The 23,049-nt window shown below is 41.0% G+C and overlaps 1 protein-coding gene across 1 annotated transcript in view; it reads right to left on the minus strand.

Annotated features, from left to right (window-relative positions):
• Positions 1-2,190: 2,190 nt before the first annotated feature.
• rai1 (retinoic acid induced 1) overlaps positions 2,191-23,049 on the minus strand; it is a 56,655-nt gene continuing 35,796 nt past the window's right edge. The window contains exons 2-5 of the mRNA XM_084430011.1: positions 10,735-16,479; positions 10,072-10,165; positions 7,026-7,075; positions 2,191-2,633 (exon numbers count right to left, since the gene is read on the minus strand). Of these exons, the coding sequence (XP_084286137.1) occupies positions 2,625-2,633; positions 7,026-7,075; positions 10,072-10,165; positions 10,735-16,461 (5,880 nt within the window). The 5' untranslated portion in view covers positions 16,462-16,479 and the 3' untranslated portion in view covers positions 2,191-2,624. The remainder of the gene's footprint in view (positions 2,634-7,025; positions 7,076-10,071; positions 10,166-10,734; positions 16,480-23,049) is intronic.

Raw genomic sequence — 23,049 nt, forward strand, 5'->3', positions numbered from 1 at the left:
TGCCATAATTAGCTCTGACAGAGATCATTGTAAAGCATTATCAATTGAAGGGTCGTTTCATTATGGTTGTTGTTGCATGCTTTTATTTTCATTGAAGTACCGTGTCTATTAATGTGAAAAGCTAAAGTACTTAGCTAGACAGCCTATCCTTTCTATATAAACTGGTTATAGTCGAGTACTGAATGTTTTATGAACAGTATGATAATCATATTAATCCGCACAGTCACGCAGAGCCGAAGCACAACCAAAACAAGGTCCTTCCGCAACATGCACGCAGTTTTGTTTTTAACCACTAGAGGGCAAAAAGTTACATATATACCTGGTAGAATATTCCTGTCATGCAAGAAAAGTATAATTTCTCAAATAAATTCAGAAAGTCATGTGTACTGCTGGTGGTTGGGTGATGATGAGATGTGGCGAACTCTTTAACTTGAAATAGAATGGGTTTGTTTCTACCTCGCTAAACCAACAGAAGCCCCAGCAGAGTAAATAAAGGTGTTAAGAAAGCAAGAAGGCATGGATCCGTTTCTGCATGCCTCCAGATGTAATTTCAGACCACTGGCTGTGAGACAGAGACATCTTTAAGGATAATAGCACTGAATTGCTTTGCGTTGAGCGCCAACAAAGATGCACGAAAACAAAACAAAACGTGATTTTGATCTCAATTCCAAAGACATCTGTTCATGTTCACACATCTATTATATTTCACTGCAGCGTTACATAAAAAGAAGATGCCAAACACACAGAAACTCTGCAATATGAGCTGTGGACAAACACAATTCCAAAAACAGTCCTTTTAATTCATTGTTTTAATAACTTTTGTAAGCAATAACATATTTGTTTTATAGAAAATAAACATCTCTAAGAAATACTATACACAATTATAATAGTACATCACATCTTACATTTAAACAGCATCAAATACTTATATACACAATTACTTAGAATTAGGAATCAAATAATTACGTGATGGTTCTGTCATCTCTATGCGCGGTCTTACCTGTAATACTGCAGTGAAGTGAAGCATATAATACTGTATGTTAGTCACATATACATCTGATTAAATGACTATGGATTCTCATGTTCAGTTTTTCACGTTGTCTTTTGCATCGTTTCACCAATAACATGAACAGAAATGTAAAATCTGTTTGTGGTATATGGATCTCTTCGGTGTGCTGAGGCTTTCGTAAGCTCAACGTTAATCCAAAATGACAATTTTGCCATTATTTCCTCATCTAGATTTTTTTTTTTTTTTTTAAACTCATATGACTTTCTTTCTTCATTTGAGTGATTTAGAAGAATGTCCAAGCTGCCCTTTTCCACTCAGAGAAAGTGAACGGGGACTCGGTTTGTCAAGCTCCCAAAAAAAAAAAAGAAAAAAAAAAAAGTATCATAAAAACCTGTTCGAAGAGTGCTATATTCCAAGAAAATTTTTATTTAAATGTGCTGTTGCTCTACAATATGCCATTTTGGTTTGTTTCACAGAAGAAAGAAAGTCATAAGGGCTTTGAGAAAATGATGACAGAATTTTTATTTTTGGTTCAACTCTCCTAATTCTGAGAAGCTGATACACATAATACGAACGCAGTGTTGGGGAAAGTTACTTTTAAAAGTAATCCGTTACACCTTAGAAAGTAACTAATTGCATTACTTTTTATGGAAAGTAATGCATTAAATTACTTTTGTGTTACTTTTTCTTACCTGGGCTGGGCTTGCTTGCTTGTTTATCGAAAAAAAAAAAAAGTTATATTTTTGGCTAATCTAAAGGTCCTTTCGCACCAAAAAAAAAACAAGAAACGGATAAGCTTCAGGCTGAAGGAAATGCAAATTCAGTCAATAAATAGGAAAACAAAGTAACTTGCATTACTTATTTGAAAAAGTAGCTCAGATATGTTGTTGCAAATTTAAAAGTAATGTGTTACTTTACTAGTTACTTGAAAAAGTAATCCGATTACATAAGTCTGATTACAATGCGTGACCCCCAAACACTGTACGAACGCAGGATATTTTTCCATCCGGATGCACTGATGGACATCTCAGTGATGCTGTTTTGTCTTCAAATGCACATAAAAATAAGCCTACACTTGGAGTAGCAGTATATTAAAATAATGCATTTTTTTTCCCGCATGATATCAGAATATTTAGACCTGTAAAGCACAGCATGTACAATTTTTTTTTCTTTTTTTCTTTGTAACATGTAAGTGTCCATTGAAATACATCCAGTGTTGCATGACATCTTCAAATTTCAATCCCCCTTCCACAGCGGAAGCACGCGTGTGCCAACCAGCGCTTGGGGCAGCAGGCCAAATCCACCACCAGGTGTCCCCGACTGATAACATCCGCTCCAGAATACGGAATAAAATGGAAGAATGGCACATTCAGATTCATAACAAAAGTGTCTTTCCCTTTTTCAGCTTTTGGTCACGAAGGTTCTTCTGTTTGAGCCGGGCCGGATGGATTCGGAGATGATCTGATCTTGGGTGAGTATTGCTACAGTATTTTTGTGCTTCGACTGAAGCCCCAGATTTTCTCTGTGTCCACAGCAACTTACAGCACACAGGCAAACGCATGTCCTTGTTCTACTGCATAGCTGACATTCACCAGTCTTCATGCGCCGGTATATATTACAACGCCTGAAAAACAGATCCGTTTGAAATGCGTAAGAGTGGAGAAATATTCCTCATTCATATGCATTATTAAGCCACCTCATATATCTTAATGTATGGATTTCTCCATTTTTAAAGACGGAAGTCATTTTAACAATATCACAGTTATTTCACTATTTAGCTTTCCAGGTGTTCATTTTTCCTTACTCCAATGGAAATGCTACAAACAAAACATGTTTACTTGGGAATATTGTGTCATTTTATGTTTTACTGCATCCCCATTATTACTTTCCATACTTTGAGTCTTATGTAATATACCTTTAACAAACATGACATCATCATCCAGGAAGTGACATCATTTTGGAGGGAAAACAACAGCACAAATAACAGTAAGTATAAGGAATGGATTTAATGAATTCTTTGATGATTTGATATTCATTTGTTTCACTTGGAAACATTCCATCTGTTTGATCATTTCAACATCAGTCTGATATATACATTTGAAAAGATGTTTTAAAATGTCCAAAAGATCCTCCTTCATGAAAGTTGATTACTTACCACAGAGCAATGGCTAACTAGCTTGTTATTTCTATTCTGCACATTGTCTTGGCATATAAATGTTATGCTAAGCACGTCATTATTGATTGATTGATTCATAACAAGATATTACCAAAAACTTATTGGATGACTGACATAATGACCATGGTTGTTGATATAGCCTAATGACGAAAAATGTGATGTAGCCTACACAAGTTTGCTGAAATTAAATGAACTAAGTTTACACAATAATAACTAGTAAAAATATTTTACAAAAATGTTTAATGTACTATAAGCTGCATTGAGTTGGGATCGGAATCGAAAATAACACTGCAGGACCGTTTCCTAATTGCGCTGACATGGATGTTATAGTTGTTTTATGTCTCTCCTCCTCCGCAGCTTTTCATGCTGTTGCACTCGTTCTCTTTCCCTCCTCTGCTCTGGGTCCAATCTCTCGCTTTCTCTCTGATCTCTGAACTAATCCTTCTGCTTTTCAACGCTGGTAATCAGTATCTCTCTTACAGCGCGATTTAACCGCAGCCCTGGTTACAGTGTTTGTTAGGCAGGACTGCATTGATATTCATCACGTTCTCGTGTTCCAAACAAAGGTCTTAGTTCAACGCTTAAAGGGACAGTTCACACAAAAATGAAAATTCTGTCATTAATTACATCTTTTTGATGAAATCTTAGAACTTTCTGTCCCTCCATTGACACTCTACACAACTACCATTTTGATGCTTCAAAAAGTTCATAAAGAGATTGTGAAACCAATCCGTATTAATTTAGCGGTTAAGTCCACATTTTCGGAAGACACTCAATCGCTTTATATGATGAACAGAATTGATTTAGTCTTTTATTCACATATAAACATTACTCGACTCACACATCAGTTGTGGTAAACTGAAGCTCAAGCATGTTCGCTTGACATGCGAGAACCAATAAGATTCATTCTTGTGTTACGCAGCACGTGTGAGCTTCAGCAAGAACCAATGAGGTTCATTCTCGTGTTACACAGCGCGTTTGAGCTTCAGCAAGAACCAATGAGGTTCATTCTCGTGTTACACAGCGCGTTTGAGCTTCAGCAAGAACCAATGAGGTTCATTCTCGTGTTACGCAGCACGTTTGAGCTTCAGCAAGAACCAATGAGGTTCATTCTCGTGTTACGCAGCACGTTTGAGCTTCAGCAAGAACCAATGAGGTTCATTCTCGTGTTACGCAGCACGTTTGTTTAAATTTGCTGATCAATATTTATATGTGATTAAAAGCCTAAATTAAATCTTTTCATCCTATAAAGTGATCAAGTCTCTTCAGAAAATTTGGACTATACTGCTCAATTCATATGGATGAGTTTTACCATCTCTTTATGAACTTTTTAAAGCTTCAAAACGTAGTTGCGTAGTTGTCAATGGAGGGACAGAAATCTCTAAAATTTCATTAAAAAGATCTTCATTTGTGTTCTGAAGATGCACAAAAGTCAGGACAGGAGGGTGAGTAATTAATGACAGAATTTCGCTTTAACTTAGAATCTGTTTACATCTGGTGTTAACACCATTCTCGGTTAACTTTGGATGTGCTTCACATGATCTGCCTCATATACAGGTGGCTTTTCCAGGTTTAAAATGTGAACTTTGAACACTGTTTATTTTATTTAAGAGAATCTCTTGACTCACATTGATGGAACATCTGCCATGACTTCATTGCTACATTTGCTTTTGTGTTCTTTTTCTTACAACTAGTTGCATACTGAATTGTGATTGGCCAACTTAATATGAGATGAGTGCCGAGTGTCAGTAACAATGGCAAAACGGCTCTGATGCAGAACCTAAATTTACCCAAAACTTTAAAAATATTCTTTTGTTGCCTGACAAGAACTGGTATTTCCTTGAGGAAATGCAAATGGAGTTTTTCTCATGCAAGAACAGGGGAAAGAACGGTATCCTTCTCTTGCCCTGCCTGCTGTGCTGCCCTCTTCGGCCTGACTTAAAGCTCTGCCTGTGCTGCTTTGCTGTTGTCATGTTCTCAAGCCACGTGAACCTAAAAGAGAGCTCGCCGCTGAGTGCGTGTGAGCACAGAGGAGAAGAGGAAGATGAAGAGGAGGTGGAGGAGATTTCCTAGGAGACTTGGACGGGGGTGGTATCTCTACCGCTCGCTTTCATTAAAGCGGCAAATTGGCATCCCAGAGACCCAAAGCCTTTAGATCCCCCTGCTGATGTGTGCTCTGCTTGTTCTGAACTTTCTCCTCTGCTCTGTTTGTCTGTCTGTTTCTCTCTCATTCTGTTCTCCTCTCCCTTTGTCGTGGGAGGGCGAAAAAGGAAGGGAGGGGTAGAGCTGGAGAGAGGAGGGTGGGGTGTTTTGATCTCCATCCAGGTTTTGCCTCACGGTCTCAGACAGGAAGCTGCTGAATATCATTTTTCTTTCTCGCTTTCTACCATGCCCATTTTCTCAGTCTTTCTAGTTCAGTCTATCGCTTTTCCTTTCTCTCTCCCTGACCTACCTCAGTTGTAGTTCACAGATTGCCTGTAGGTGGCGAATACACAAGCAAATGCAACAGTATAAAAACGAAGAGGCATGTGAAACTAAGCTAAGGTGAGCATTACTAATATTCGCCTGGTTTCACAGACAATGTTTTAGACTAGTCCTAGGCATGTTTGAACTGTTTTAACTGAAAGCTACTTGCACTGACATATCTTTAAAAATTGTCACTGCCATTGTTTTGTCTCAAGATGCACACCAGTAATGTTTTTTTTCTTTTTTTTTCTACGGCACATTTATAAAAGCTATTTGAATGTCCTTATTGAACCAAGGCCTAATCCTGGCTTAATCTAAGCCCTGTCTGTGAAACCAGGCCTGCATTTCTTAATACAAACCCTAAGTATTAAACTTTGGCGACTTGGCGTGAAACTTGCCGTATTGTTTTTGTTTTACGAATATGAATGATACCCCAAGTGGTGTGGATTGGTGAGGAGGGGAATGTTATTACTTTCCAATCAATTCATACTTCTCACTGCGTTCCAATCCGTGCCGATCCGGGCCAGCTGGTACGGTTACGGTTTCATTTTCCACTGTGGGGCTGTTAACGGACGTTCTTTGGAACGTAACACAAAAGCGTCAGTAATTGCCTTGGTAACGCAAGAGTTTACAGAGAATATGAGATGTGTAGCGACCGCGTTATGGAGGATGATCAGATATTTCTTTTAAAATTGTATGATTCATTTGTGGTTTACGTCACTCAAATAGAGCGCTTAGCCAGCTACAGAGAAACTGGTAGCCAGGCAACACACAAGTGACCAATCCTTTGTTGTGACATCACTTTATGGATTCTACCAGCACGAGAATTCCGGGCCGAGAACGGTTTGTAATCATGCCGTGCCGTACCAGGCTCAAGTTGAAACACAACTGGAACCATTCCTTAACATTCTAAGAACCGCTCGGCCCGGTGAAAAACTTGGGGATGGCTTTCTGCTTCATGCAAGAGCCAAGACCTTGAGTGAAAAATGTGTCTGGTCCCGATCCAGTAATAATCATCAGGCAGCACTTCTAAATGTCTTCTCTTTTTTCTTCTCGTTAATGTTTGTGGCTCCTAAAGGGGAACAAGGAGACTGAGAGAGCCTAGAATGTCTAATTAACATCCCTTCACTAATTTCTGCTGTCAGTGGTGAGCTGCACAGTCAATAGCAGACAGATAAGGGTGAGATATGCTCAGGGCTCTTCTGCTGCCCTGAGAGATGGTGCTGATGAGGAACTGTGCTCTGCTGTCTAGTTTCACTCCTTGCTGTTGTTTTGGAGGTGGTAGAATGTAACAAGGACACTGAAGTTCATGATACAATGTCTTTTAGATCAGAGATGTCCTTTGCTGTGTGCAAAACCAATTCACCTGCTTACCTTGTGATCCGGACACCTAATGGAGAAGGTCTCTTCTTGAAACGTGCAGCCTGGAAAAAGAAAAGAAAGGGAAGAACCAAAGGCATAAATTAGAAAATGCCATTGAAAACGCAATACAAGATCAGCTTGCCCTTTTGTTTCTGACTAGATCCATCTCCAGTGGTGTAACCACCACTTTCTATGATGGCAATTTCTGATGGAAAAGAGCAATGCATGATGGAGGGAATCTAGTCTCAGCCTCGGATGACACGCCACGGAGCATTAATGGACTATCTGGTGGATATTGTCTAGAGCAGACGATATCTGCCACTTCCAGTTGAGTGCTTGAATGGAATAAATAGTCTACTACTAATACAATTGTAATAGGTAAAGTAGATATCATCACGTTTGCCTACAGCGTAAGAGGTTAATTAGGTGTACTTCATAGAAAATTTATTCTGTCAGCGCCGTTGTCAGATTTACCTTCATCTAACCGTCGCAGAAAATCATAAAATGCATAATTGGTTGTTTTTACTTGTTGGTCAGAAACTTCCTGTCATGATATTATGAACATACTGGTTTGGGAGACGAAGGGTGTGTTCACACTTGGCATGTTTGGTAAGATTAAAATGAAACCTGGTGCGATTGCTCTGTTAGTGTGGTTCATTTGAATAAGTAACGCTGCCATCTGAACCCTGGTGCGCACCAAACAAGCAGACCGAGATCGCTGAAAAGATGAGTCTCTGTCTGCTTCCAAACAAACTCTGGTGCGGATGGACTGAAAAATTAATGCAATACGGACCAAAGAAAACAACTAAAGAAAAACAGGACATGATGTCACAAGATGCGACCCTAAAAAGGACAGAATGCTCAAGCACACCTGTTTTTTCTCGTCATAGTCGTGATGTTGCCCATCTCAGTTCGGTACAGGTATCAGAACCACGTCTCCTCGCAGCAGATCTTTATATGTGTGTGTGGGACGGAGGGATTCCTGCCGCTGTTTTGTCTCATTTACACATTTTATAAACTCTTGAGTTCTCAGCTGGTCAAAATACCATCATATGTACACATAGTGAGCACATTTAGCCCAGCACACAGCATTGTTTTGGATTTTCGGTAAGTCACGAAATATACGTAATAAAAGCCGACCAATCTGATTGTGAACATATCCCTATGTCTTTAGGTTTGGTATCTTTAGGTTCGGTGTAAAAATGCCTATGTGAACGCTAAGCGGACCAGGACTAAATGTTTTTAGTCCCAAGTGTAAACACACCTTCAAAGGACTAGTAATTATAGATACCCAAGTACATATAATTACTAGTGTACTAGTGGTCATTTGATTTTCTACTTAAAGATAAATGTATTTTTTTAAGAGATTTTTCGTATTTTTTGGTTCATGGGTAGAAACATTAGTTTATGCTTTAATATTTGTTTTGCATGTGTAGGCGGCCCTGAAACACCACTTTAGTCAACCCTCCCCGGTCTTCTGTACTATATGGTGTACGTGGCAACTGCTAACTCAATTCATTTTCAATAGGAGAGACGCGGCAGACGAGCCAAGCTTGTTCACGAGAATCCTTGTCATGTACTAGCGCCACTTACAAAAACTTTTAAGAAAAAAATCTATATTTTCACGGCTGATGAATGTTATTGACAAATCAGAGATGGCTTAATTTATACCCAATAAAACAGAATTTTGCTTTTATGTGATCTAAAACAACATGGAGGAAAGTAGGTCTAAGAAAAACCGCAAATGAAAAATAACTTCATTTGTGTTTCATAGGAAAAACCCAACCCAACATAGAATAACACACAATTAATAATAAAACTTTTCTTAAATTTTTTACTCTAATAATTGGTCTACTGCAGTGTCTTATGGCCCAATTATAGGTTGAACTTTGGAATTATGAACTGAAGCATAATCATATTAATGCCTACTATCGCTCTTCCAGATCATTTAAAGTCTTCTACATAGGATATAGTTAGGGAAAAGCCCAACTAGTAAAATGTGTATACGTTTATTTAAAAAAAAAAAAAACACTTTAACTAATGTAAGTACCTCATCATAAATGATATCCTCCGCTGAATCAAGCCACGCTTCGCATCTTGTTCTTCCTCTGAGGTAAATTTAAGGCTTATTCTCCACAGCGCGAATTATTCCAAAAACGATGAAAAGTAAGCTAGGTGATGGGGGCGCTTACATGTTCACATGGATGATTACCAAATGAATAGCTTGCTGCATATATTATAATCAGCTCAGACGGGAACAACTGTACCTCTCATTGGTTTTTATACCGATTACATAATCAGAAAATTTGAATCAAAATCTTGAATCAAACTTTCAATAGACATGTCTCACGTCTGTGAGGCAAGTATTCGCTGAGTTTCGGTTAATTTTTGTGTCGCGTTTCAGAAAGTTGTTCTGTACGGAGACAGAGATGGCAGAAAGTGCACTTTGTTTTCTTTTTTTGTACAAAATCATTATTGTGAGTGTATATTAATAAAAGTAGACTTATGTCTTACTCTTATCTGTATGACCAAAAATGACGGAGTATTTGATGTTTTTTTTTCCACCGCTGTTACCAGGAAACAATGCAAGAGATCATGCCGGCACCTCCGCCTACCCGAGAAGTGTGTTGTTGTGCTCTAAACAAGATGTAGCCTAGGCTATTGGCAACAAATATATGCCAAACAGTATGAAGAAACGTTGTTGTAACTAATTTGCAGAGCAGTATATCAGATGAACTCTTATTCTGCGTGATAGGAAAGGCAGTATACAAAAGACAGAATGAGTTGAAAGGGGGCATTTCAGGGCTGCCCACACATGCGAAATAAATATTAAAGTATAATCTCCTTTTTTTCCCATGAAAAAAATATGAAAATCTAGCTTAAATTTGATTATTATTAAGTAGAAAATCAAATGACCAGAAGGTACACGGAGCGACCTGCTTGCATACCCTGTTTTGTTTCTACAGAGCTTCATGTGGAGTGGAGGGTGGAGTCATTGGATGGACAGTAAATATTGTAGACAAACAAACAGCACATTTCAATATGTCAGAACTCTTACCCATCTCTTTGGCGCAGACATAATGGTACCTCTGTGTACAGCTCTTCCAGCTGCAGCAGATGGAAGCTCCTTCCCCTTGGCACCTGGAGCATTTCTGTGATGAGACAGAAGGCCTGAGGAGCTTCTCTCTAAATTATCGACTCTTTCCTTCACAGCCCCCTGAGCCACCACAAGTTGCAGATAATATAGTATAACTAATATAATGCTATGCCCACTAGACTCAAAGTATATTATTAGTATCATTATCATTATTATTATTTGGTTCTTTTTGAGTATTAATCATTGCAATGTTATATTACACTGTTTGGAATGGAACCTTAATATATTCCTTACTGTTTAATGTGTACTAATTTATGAAAATAGTATACTGTTTCAGTATACAGTAGTGTGCTACATCTCAGAAATACATTTGTTTTGAAATTTTGACATAATTATGTGTAAAAAAAGAAAAAAGGATTTTGTTGGTGTCTAGAAAAAAGTCACGATGATATCACAGTTGAGTTTGTTTCCAGTTGAATTGTGGTGGGATACAATGTGGTGTATATAGCTATTTCTGAGTATGCTATTCCAGACATGTTCTGAGATGTGCTCTTGTCTCTTTTTTTTTTTTAACAGTACAGGAAGTTATTAATGTAGGGTGTTTAATATAAATGAAACACTTACTGCATTTGCAGATTTCTGAACAGCCTCCTTCAGCCCAAAGAGTTTGCCTGCTACCAGGATTATGCCTGTGGTCCAGACAGCACAAGCTTCATGAGCCCAGTGCTCTTTCGCCTCAGCCTCCATCTGCAATCTCTGCAGAGCCATTCCACTGCCCTCCTCACCAGCAGGGGGAGAAGCTCCACTAAGTCTGCTCTGCAACTGCAGCAGTCTTTTGAATCTCATCCGCAAGGTGGGGCGGGTTCTTAACGGTTCCCTAATTGCCCTTTTCCCCCTCCTGGGATGCCAGCTGTGTCCTTCATTTGCACTATCTTGATAGGCGTCCTTCGCACATGCACTCTGTGAGTTGATCTGCTCTGCGATGCATCTGACCTCTGTCTCATTTGCACAGTTGCTATTTTGCCTAAAATCATTCCTGTGTGTTGAAGACAGCATTTTTCGTGGTATGCAGTCCTCAGGATAATAGGGGCCGCACAAGTCCCCAAGCTCTCTGTAATTTGCTGGCTTTCCACATAGGCAGCACGTTAGACACCTTTCAATTAGACTTTTGTTAACTAAGGGCCCCTGGAGCATTACTGAGGAGTTTGATACTGCCTTGGTAACAGTGACTAGATTTTTCAGTTTAGCTGCACACTTTTTTCTTGCCTGGCTGAGCATCTGTTCTTCCTCAGGCCTGTTGATGATGGTACAAAGAGATGCTAGCTCCAAAGGGCTGTCAATGTGTACATATGGTCTGAAAGAACATTTGCCATCTCCTAGTGCTGGATGCAAGTCTGATAATGTCCCCTTCACTGTTGGGGGGAGATCATTGCTGCATTTTGTCTTGATCTTAGGTCTCCTCACTACAACTTTGAGGACATTCAGAACCTTTTTTTTCTGGCCAGCCTTTTTTTTCTCCTTTACTTTGTCATCTTCTGTTTGACTTGAGAGTTCCTCCTGTTTCTTTTTGAGTGATGGCCGCCTGCCTCGTTTGGGTTTTATTTGTGGTAAGCAAAATTCTGTTGGTGGCTCCTCATACTGTGTCTGTTCACCTGTTTCTGGTAAAGAGAAGGAGGGTGGAGGTGGGGGTAATATATCAGTCTGGTTAGGCTCCTGTTTCTCAACAATGGGGATGCTTTCTTGTGGTTCAGTGCCTTTTCTTCTCCTCTTTCGTTGCTTCAGATGCATCTCGTGGTTGTTTTTAATGGCTCTCTGTTTGGCTAGTCTTGGTGTGTTGATAACTAGGCTCCCGGCCTCCAGGGCTACATCTGGTGCATCGCTGCTCTCTACAGTGGCCCAGGTTCTCCTCTTTTTCCTTGGAGTTTGAATTCCTGTGTTTTGGGTCTCTTGTGTACTTATTGTGCTTTCGCCCTCCATGTGAGTCAACTCAGGGACGTTCATTGTCTCCTTTGGCTCTGGTGCCTGTGGCACTGATTTTGATGTTGATTCATCTGGTACAATATCTGGTTGAATATTTAAAGGTTGCTTTTTGGACCCTGGGGATGTGATTTTCTGAACCATTGCCTCATATTTAAGTCCCCTGCCTTTCCGAGGAGGCAAATATTTGGTTTTAGTGGGACACTGAGGAGGTACAGAAGGCATGTCACTTATGTCATCGGTGGGAGGGTTATCAGCGGTTACAGTGGTGCTTACAGATTCTGCTTGCAAATGTTGTCCTCTCTTTCGCTTTCCCTTTGCAATACAGACTCCTGTGACTGTATCTGATGGGGGCTGCTGTGTCTTCACTTGACTCTCTTGCACACCTTTCTTCCTCTTTTTGGTGTCTGATGATGGTAAACTGTATTTTCTTTTGATGGAAACAATCTCTTCATTTGGTTGTTGAAGTGAATCTGTAGAGACATCCTTCTGTTTAGGTAATTCAAGATTTGAAGATTCGGTCTTACATGACTGATCCACAGTAACATTCTGTATTTGTGAGTGTAAGAGCATTGCTGAAGGTGTCTCATTTGATTTATCACTCTCTTGCTCCTTATCTTCAGTCAACTTTTCTTTTGTTTGTTTTCGTGATCTCAGCACCATGGACTTTTGATCTCTTGCTAAAGACTTTACACAACTGCTTTCTAGAGTGGACTCCAAAGTGGAACCCACAGTTTCATCCTTAGTGGTGTCCACCACACCAACAAGTGTGTCCATAGTTAATGCTGTGCTCACATCTTGCAAAATAAGTTCATGTGTTTCCTTGGTAAGGTCTTTTGTAATCTGAATATTTTCATCTCGTTTTATTGATTTTATCTTGGAGGTGATGCCTCTTGGTCTACCTGGACCTTTAGTTACTGACCCCTCAATTGGCTTTGACTCTGTGGTGGTTTGACTTGGCTTTGGAACAAGCATTTCTCCTGGTAAAGCCCCAGGCTTTGAGCCTTGTTTAGAACCAGATTTTGGACCAGGTTTAGGACCTGGCTTTACTCCAGGTTTTGGACCAGGCTTTGCATTTTCTGTGGACCCTGTGCATTTTAAACTTAGTTTGGGACCAGGTTTTATACTAGGCATAACTTCAGGTTTAGGACCTGGTTTTGGACCAGGTTTTGAAATTGATATTGGACTAGGCTTTGGACCAGGTTTTATATTTGATTTTGGACCAGCCTTTGGACCTGGTTTTGGACCTGGCTTTACACCTAGTTTTGAACCTGGTTTTGGACCAGGCTTTGGACCTGGTTTCCTTCTCTCTTGAGGGCAGACCTTTGGGCTACTTTGTGAACCGTAGGACCGAGTGCACATCCGCGATGGTAAACTCTCTGTCACAAGTTTCTGTGTTTGACTACTAATATTCTGGTGGGCAGTTTCCATCTGATCAGGAATAAGAGCGCTTTTGCTGGAGGGCATACTGGGATTTTGGGCAGAAGGTGGAGCACTGTCTCCTTCTACACTTAGCTGCCTTCTGATTCCTACACTTGAATGCATTGGTCTCCTCCTGCCCCGTGCATGTTTCTTACCGAACATTCTCGTATGTGCAGATGGGGCCAAAGGCTCTGGTTTGGCTGAGGGAGTCACTGCACTGGGACAACTTATCCCCGGTTCCATATCCTCATCCCCTTTCTTGGGAGAGGGTGGTGTGTCCGCCCAAGATGGTGCAGAGTGCAGTATTGACTTGCCTGGCAACTGAGGAGAGTCAGGCTCCAGTACCTTTGCATCACTACGATCAATGTGATGATCCCTTGCCTGAGCCAAAGGTGTTGTTTTCTCATTGAGAGCTGAGAAGCCACTCTTGGCAGTGTGAGGCTGAGGTGCAATGTCACATATGGTTGACCTCCTTTCACTGCCTCTGTGTGGTACATCCTGGTTAAAGCTTTCTGCAGGTTCTGTGTTGACTTGTGGCATGTTTCCCATCTCCTCAGATGTACTTGCTCTATTATTAATGACCTCCTCTGAGGTTGTCAGATTCTCCTTTTCATCTCTCACCTCAGTGGAATTATGGGAGAGGACAGACGGCTGCTCCTCAAGGGTGTCCACTGGTCCCTCAGTGCATGTGAGGCTATCTACTGAATTCTCACTCTTTGAATTTTCTTCTTTATCTGGCAAATACAGATTAGTGCCTGAATTGCTGGGTGATGTTTTCACAAGCATTTCAACAGTGGTCTGTGGCTCTGATTTGAAATGTTCTGATTTTATTTCTGTGTCTTCATTACATTTGTGATTAAGTTCAGAAAAACAGTCCATCTCTTCTGAGTTTCCTTTATCTAAACTGTATTTGTTTTGCAGACCTTGGTAAATATTTGTTTCTGTTTCGTATGAGTAACCTTCCTCTAATACTGCTTTATTTATTTTATGAAATATAGAAGGACTTTTCTCATCCTCCAACCACTTCTCTTGCTTTTCAGTGACCTCCCCTTTGCACTCGTGGTCTGCAGACATCTTTCTTTGTCCAATTTCCTCTTCATCAACCATCCTCTCAGTCCATGCTGTCTCCTCAAAGTTCTCCTTTAGAGTACTCTCTGAACGCTTTATGTCTGGTGGTGAATTACTCTCTTGTTTCATAGGACTTGGAGCTGTTACACTGATGGGAGACCTCTCATCTCTAATGCAACGGAGAGAGCTGTTGGGCTCCTCTCCAGTCAATACTCTCTGTACTCTGGGGTCACAGTTGAGATTATCTTCAGAGGCTACACTCTGGAGGCTTCGAACTGAGTCACCTGACCTAACTGATACATCATCAGCTGAGTTTAAGGAACAAGTGGACACTGTGTCAAGGCTGAGACGCGGGTGTGTCTGGGTGTGTGCTTGACCTTTGTCCTGACCAAAATAGTAATAGCTCCTGTCCATCTGGTCCTCAGTGCTGCTAGAGTATCCTCCCTCTTGTAGTTCTGATGTCATGGACCTGGGAATGCTATATGCATCAGATGGAGGAGGACCATGTTGGTTATCAGGACAAGATGACTCTTCCATACCCTTTAACTGACCTCTATAGTCTTCTCCCTTTTTTGGATGGTTTCGCTTGCTGGTCTTTTTGTTAGCCATAAGGGCCTCTGACAGCAGCAGCTGCTGAACATTGTTAGAGATGTTTTCAACCTGAGATGTCAGGGCATTGAGGCTCCACAAACTGGGGTTGGACAGGAGCTTTTCCGAGAATCGTTCTTTCATGGAGCCAGAATAGCTCTGGGACTGGTGGTTCACACTGGGTGATGAATGGGTATTAGGAGGCATCAACATATTTTGGTCTTGCAAACTTGTGGACGAGGAAGCTCCAGGATTAATGGGAGGTTGGCCATATTGGAATGAGTCAGGATTTGGCATTAAGGGGGATGGTGTAGAGTTATATGAGGGAGATCTTCCCACAGACCTTGCAGGTGAATGACTGGAACTTGGACTGCAGGTCTGGTAGTATTGTTCTGGTGACCTTACAGAAATGTCTGTAATGCAGTAGTTTTGCTGGGGCTGATTGTAGTGCTGGAATTTCTGAAGGTTCTCCTGTGTCCCAGACATTCCCTGCAGGGAGCCTTGTTCAAATCCAGATCTTGAGGGAGTTTGTTGATAACCATAATTATTCTGAGGCCTGTATCCACTCTGCTTTAGACTGCTGTGATTGCTGAGTTGTCTTCCGTACTGTGCATTAGTTGGTATACCATAGCCTTTGTAGCCATGTGGCATTGTATTACATTTCTCCATGTAAGATGATGAAGATGAAGAAGGGGGCTGCGAATGCTGAGGGAAATGGAGGTGGCCCTGTGGATACATTAAAGGAGATGGTGCTGGATTGGGTGGGAGGCCCTGTTGATGGGAACTTGTATAGGTTGTGGCAGAGGACTGGGAGGGGAGATGGCACTGACTTTGAGAGATAGCGAGCATGTTCTGCTCTAGGTACTGGGATGACCCACTGACCCCAGACTCCAGCCGTCCCACCATGTCCTGTTCAAATTGGGTCATCTGAGCTGACTCATCCCATTTTTGCTGCAAGTGACCTTCACTAATATACTGTGCTGTGTATCCAGGGCCCATGTGATTGCTGTAGCCAGCCTGCATGTGCTGGTTTGGAGTTTTGGCTCCTCTAAATGGTTTTTTAGTCTGAGTAGCACTGCTGCTGGTGTAGACGGGATAGGTCTGCTGTCCATAACAGTCCTTAGAACCTGCTCCCGCTGTTGACAACCCTGCAGCAGCTAGAGAGTGTGGCTCATAGCCCTGTCTGGACTGGCTGTGATGATGTCTATAACTCTCAAGGCGCGATAATTCTTGGGGTTCCTGCTGGTAGCAGTGCTGGTTGCCATGGAAACCACTCCGCTCTCTGAAGGACTGCATGACTCCGGCTAGGGGGCTCTTTGAAAAGAGAGAGAAAAGATAGAAAGACAGAGGCTGTGCTTAGTGGCTTTGTTTTCTTATCAGTGATCATTCTCTCATTCAATTAATTTGAATTTATTGCTGCATTTGTCCTAAAACAAATCATATTATAATGTACATATCATTCATAAAATCAAATCATATATCTCTCAATGAGCACTATAAAATTTTACTCTCCCTTACTGCAGCTGCAATCAATCATTATTGTATCATATTGAATCTAGGAATCTGAGCCTATCTATTCCACATTTTGGTGGTTTCATCTTCTGTGATAATATGTGCAGCTACATTATTATTATTATTATTATTATACATTTTCTCAAATACACGTGATGGTTTTAAAACATGTATTCACAAGGACCATGCATACAAACAAACAAACAAAGCATTTTATCATTGGCTCATTAAGTGTTTTATTAAAATAAATGATATTTAATATTGTGCATGTGCAATAAGAGGATTCTATTATTGGTGCTACTCAGAATTTGTTTTCGATATGTACTATTTCCGTATATCTTGCTCAGTAATTTGATACAGTTGGCAATGTGATATTCAGGTAATATTCTCTTCTCAGCAATGACTTCAAAGTTGCAAGTGTGTGTTTTGTAGGCATAGATGGAGGCTGTTCTATTTCTCCACTCCAGTGCTGTAGGCCTGTCGAGGGATGGCCGCCTAGTCCCATCAGACACACACATTATTCATCTCACTAGCGCACTGTCTGAAGTCATCAGGCCCAAGAGCAATGTGCCCCCCTCTTAGCACCCTCCAAAGAGGCCCCACCATCCACTACTGCTTCAGTTTTGCTTGTTTGCTGCTCTGCTTGTTTACACAGTGACCCAAATAAGACCACTTGGGATCTATGTTTTAAGCCTTTAAAAATGCAAACAGTATGTGTTGAATTGTACAAGCTGGTCAGAGTGAGCAAGTGACATGATGGATCTTGCTTCCCCTTTCACATATTAAGTTATCCCACATTAAATTTGTTGCAATACAAATACTTTTTTGTAGAATCATTGGCATTCAGATCATTCTGCTTGAACATATTGCATGACAGATCCACTGTGTGCAGCTGATTAAAGACTTGTGTGGGGCTATGTTGCTGACACAGCCAGAGATCTGTTGAGAGCGTGGTCTAAAAGGTACAGTAAGTTTTCTAGGTCTGCTGAGAGGGCAGAATTTGTCTCCTGGGGTACCAAATAATGACAAAGACACCCTTACTGTAGAACTTACCATGAGTGTACCAGCATGGACTGGCCCATATCCAGAATGAGTCAAAATCTACGGCAATGTGTTTCAAACTTACTTCCACAGTGCTACAAAGTAGGTGCGAATTGATGACGACTTTAAAAAGATGCATAGGTAAAAATTATATTCCTGTTACTTGATTTGTAGGTGTTATTTGTCGTCATTCTCCTCCATGTTGTATTTTTGAAGCTTGTTGAAGCAGAAAAAGAGACTGTGGAGGGGTATGTTTAAGCCAGCTGTGAGCTCAATGAGCTTCTACGTACTTTAAGGCAGAATTCCCCAAGAGACTTTTACTACAAAATTCACTACAAAATCATTCATTAACAGTAGTGACTGCATGTATAAATAGAGTGTTCTCTGTTCTATCTGCATGTGTGTTTACCTCAAATGCAGTCAATAAACTTTCTTTCTCTAGAGGCCTGTTTAACTCTCACTTTCAGATCGAGCGTTGGACAGTCATCTGACTCAATTATGCATTTACTATGGATTGTATAGGGAATGTGGAAATATCTAAAATACACAAATGTCTGGGTGAGATATATTGAATGGCTCATTTTAGCATTAAATCAAAGGCAACTTTGTCCAAAGTACATGTGAACTACAGTCACTTATGTTGAAGGCTCTATGAAGGCTGTAGACAGTGAGGCAGTATAGTTTGGAGCATAGTCAAGAGCTATATTAATACAAATTCCTTGTTTTAGAGATAAGGTGAAGAAATACTCTCACACTATTGGATTTGAGAAATAATAAACCAATAAACAAGCTCTCTGGCATTTTCTGAATCCTTCATAAAACAGCTTAGTTATAAGATTGAGGGGCACAATGCACAAGAAAGACAATTTGCACATAAGGAGCTTTCAACCAAAGCAAACATTAAGTCAGGAGAGAAGCTGCCAAGGAAGAAGGAAAGGAGGTTGGAGTGAAGGTCAGGGTAAGGGGTCAATTCAATTTCAGCGCAGTCCGTTAAGGACATGAACTGATCTTGAGGACCAAATTTAATCTGTTTCCTGCAAGACCCGCTCACAGATATGCAAGTTAGATGCGTTTGTTTAGTTAAAACGTGATTCACAACCTGAATCCAAACTGCATCACATGCAAATATTATGTTCTAGGGATAATTTAGGGTGAAACAATTCTTATACAAGAGTGTCGGTTTTTCAGAGATGGCTCATATTGCTTTGAATGGTTCACACTGGCCTGAAAGATGCTAATCAGATCGGAGGCTTTCAACTGGACTGTCTGTCTTGGCCAGGCGTGAAGTCTATCTCTCTGAGATGTCATTTTGATTGACATCACTGCGGCTTTTTACTGACCTTTGAAAGAACAGAACCATACCGAGAAACAGTAGTCTCCGGAAAATAAAGGGTTAAAGGCATTATTCGCAATGGACACCTGGAATGTCCAGATGTCCATGTATTTCAAAAGTTGTTGGTTTACTCACCAATTTACCTCCAAAACACGGCGTAAATAAGCATATCCATTACATTAAGCATATTATTACATTAATTACAAATGTATTTTCCAATTTAATTAAAATGTCCAATGTATAATTTTCGATAAAATTCCTTTGCTGTAAGCATTTCCATGTAAACCATATGGTACACTTTGGTGTTCTATTACTTTTTTGTTTGTTTTGAAAACTATGACAGCATCATAACATTAACACAGGATAAAAAAAGTCATAATCTCCTTAAAATGGTGATTTATGGCCTAAAAAAAGATAAAACTCCATACATGTATACACACACACACATACACACTAATTAATGACTAAAAATATGTATGTATGAAACATCTAATTTTTTATATACAATTTCTTTAATTAATGTGAAATGTAAGATTATTAGTAACCATTGGCATAGTTTTTATACATTTTAGTTTTTTTTTTTTCATATGTTTATTATAACATGAACTCACAAATCAGTTTTAAACTGTAGTTACACATTTTTAAAGAGTTTACTCTATACTCCATTTGTGTCAGTAGACAGTGAAAAAAAAAAAATATGACTGCTTATAAATCTTTTTTAGGATTACATAAAATCATCTCATGTGGCATTGTCCAACATAATTCAAATGCCTTTTTACTGACAGCCTCATCATTCGAAAATCATGAGTCATAATATCCACAATGTGATGATGCGTCTGGCTGCAGAAGCAGGCGATGCTTTTGAATGACTTGCACAGAGGACACAAATCCCCCAATTAGCTTAGAATTGCACTCAACACCTTTTTCCCCCAGAATACTCTTTGCCGCTTCTTCTATTACGGGGCTGCAGAGAGTGCCCTTTAAATGCTAAAACCTGCCACCGTTGGCATGACGACGCTAAGAGGAGTGAAAAAGCAAACCTGCCCTCCCTGCAGTGAGGTGCCTGGTGCCCATTTCATCTGTGCCAGCCGTGCCCAAGGCATCACACCTCAGGGGTCTGAAATGAGAGCTGTTCAGAGACGGTGCTGGGTAAGGCATAGTGAGAGCCCTCTCCCTGTGATCGATTTTTAGTCCGTGCATTAGGGTGTGTGATACTAAGCGAAAGACGTGTGGTGTGTGTGTGTGCGCAGGTAAATCAAGTCTAAAGCTCCTCTCCGAGAGCCCTAATGCCCGAATAAAACCTAAATAAGATTGAAGTGCATGTTTGCACCAGCACGATAGGCTTTAAGCTGCTTTGTGGCAGACTAAAGGAACACAAATGCCGACTGCTGATGACGCACAACATCTCTCAATTCTCAGATGCAGAGAACGACCGATACAGCTACTGCCGGTGTGTGCGCATATAACCAGGCACATAGTATCTTGGGAATTGCGACTCTACATTTTAAAAGAAAGAGCTGCTTTAAATTGGGTTGCGGGGCTGATTGATATTCTTCGTCAGGTCTGCGTGTGCATGAGAGGGCATTAGCAGAGCAGAGGGGTGAGATGCAGCAGATGTAGAGAGAGGGAGGTTTTGCGGCAGGTGAGACTCTAGTCTCCCAGTGCTGCGCTCCAGTGAAGCAACGCTCAGCTTTGATCTCAGCCTCTCTCTGCTGCAGCGCTCCGCTGTGGCCACGCTCTCGACACCCCAGCCCACACTCACGCTTGCTGCGTTTCGTTCTCCCAGTGCATTTTCCGTCCCGAAGATCGCTTACATTGATCTTTCAGACGGAATGAGAAGTCTCAAATGCTGGCGTGCCGAGGGATTATTTTCTTTGAAACAGACTTCATCAATAATGCTGGTACAAAGGCACAATGACATTACTGGCCTGAAATGCTATATGCCTTGCTGCGCTCAATAAGGGCACAGTCATTTATTTCTCCCTGTGAGGCACGCCACTTTGCGCTTGTTCCTGTTCTGTGCCTCTTCAGCTCGGCTAATTTATGATGCGAAGCGGTCGCAGTGTCACTCACGCTACCGATATCTCTTTCACACATCTTTTCTTTCTGTTTCATATCTCTGCACCACACCCCTGCTCAGTCCAATTTTGGCTCCACCTTAACTACAGATTAACCTTTCTACCCTGAAGCGGAGGACACGCTGGCTGTGACCTTGAGACGACGCTGTGTGTTGTTGCATTCAGGAGCTGCAGTGGTGACAAACAAAGGCCATGGTTCAAAACCAAGTAAGCTGCCTACCTAGACACATTTTGGGGCTTAGTGTTTCTATGATTCCCAAAAATGCTGTCTCGAAGGCTGCTACTTAGCTCAGCTCAGTACGTGGACATTTTGATGCCAAAATATTCGGCATGAGGCTATGATGCCCAAACACGTTGTTTGCATTGACAACTCACTACCTCTGCTGACCAGATATGCAAATTTTATGGCCGTTTAGGTATAGAGCTTTCTCTGGAACTATGAGATGAACATGATTTCACCAAGTACAACATGTACCTATATCAACATCTTTGTTGATCCTGGAACAACATTCCAATCAACCAATCACATTTTACCGTTTCTCAAGTTTAGGCTTGCAACCTGGGTTAGGTGCTTCAACATCAGTGTTATTCACCTATCATTTCCCTTTGGTTTTAGGGATATGTTATGGGTAGGGTTAGGTTTAGGGGTTGGGATAAGGTTAGAGCAAAATGTTGTTCCCGGATCAACGAAATCTGTTGATCCAGGAACATGCCTTACTTGGCAAAATAGCAGTGACCATGCCTATGATGTCCCCAAATGCAGAATTTACATTTGGTCCCCAAATATGCTGTTCAGGTTAGCAACTCACTAGATTTTGAGACAGAGTCCATGTTTCTCCACACACCTCAGCCCATTATGTGTTACTCCATCGCATTTTCCTTGGGGCAGCTTTCTACTCTTTTATTTCTATCAGCACACTGTTTACCTCCCTGCCATAATCGTCAGACAGGTGGTTTTAGTGGAAGGACATATCAGTCATGGTACTCTGTCTGAGCAAAAAAATCAGAACTTCTCTGAAGCTAGGCCACAAGATTTTGCCAATTTTAACTATTTTGCGTAGCATATCTTCATTTCAGCTCACACCCCTCGGAGAGAGAGCCGCTCTGCTCCAGCAATGACAGCTGACATGGACTCTCACTTGGCTCTGGCTCTAAGGTTGGTGTAAATGCAGGATGAGTGATAGAACTGGCTGGAATTCAAGGTTGCCACGTCGAGGATTGTGAAATAAAGGACATTATAAAACAATTAAAGGAGAAAAGAAGAAATGGGAACAAATTGAAGTATACGTGACAAAGTTTGGGGGGTAGCAGAGGTGTGTATGCTGGGGTCCTTTTTATTTTGTTACTGAGCCTCGGGCAATTCTTGGAAGGTGCCCTTGATGTTCCCGGTCTATTCATTCTCCATGTATGTCATCTCAACTCTCTGCCTTATCAACCACCATCCTGTTACCTGAGGAATGAGCAGGGGAATTTTCTAGCTCTGAAAGTCCAGATGGGCTGACACTAAAAGCCTCTCATTCAGCAATCCACTGACAGTATGGATGAAATCAGAGCAGGGTGAAGGGATAGACTGCAGGCAAAGTGGGAATGAGATAGAAGACGAGGAAGGGAGGAAGGGATGGATGGTTGAATATGGAATGGAGATCATTATTGCCAGCCAGTTTTGTCATTGATTTCCCTCCCCCTCTTTTCTTTTTGGCATCCTCATCTAGTGGAATCAAATTGACTCTGGGACGAGGCTCACAATGTCTTATAGAATCCTGTTTGGGATCTATTGTTTGGCTTCTTTTAGACCCTAATGCTGACCGCCTCCACACGCCTCTGTGTTTACTTCCTTCCGAACGCAAATGCACACATCCACGCAACAACATGCTCTTTGACAGAGCGCACAAGCCGTTCTATCCTGCCGAGCCTGGGGTG

This window comes from Rutilus rutilus, assembly GCF_951802725.1.
Source record: "Rutilus rutilus genome assembly, chromosome: 1".
Classification (NCBI taxonomy): domain Eukaryota; kingdom Metazoa; phylum Chordata; class Actinopteri; order Cypriniformes; family Leuciscidae; genus Rutilus; species Rutilus rutilus.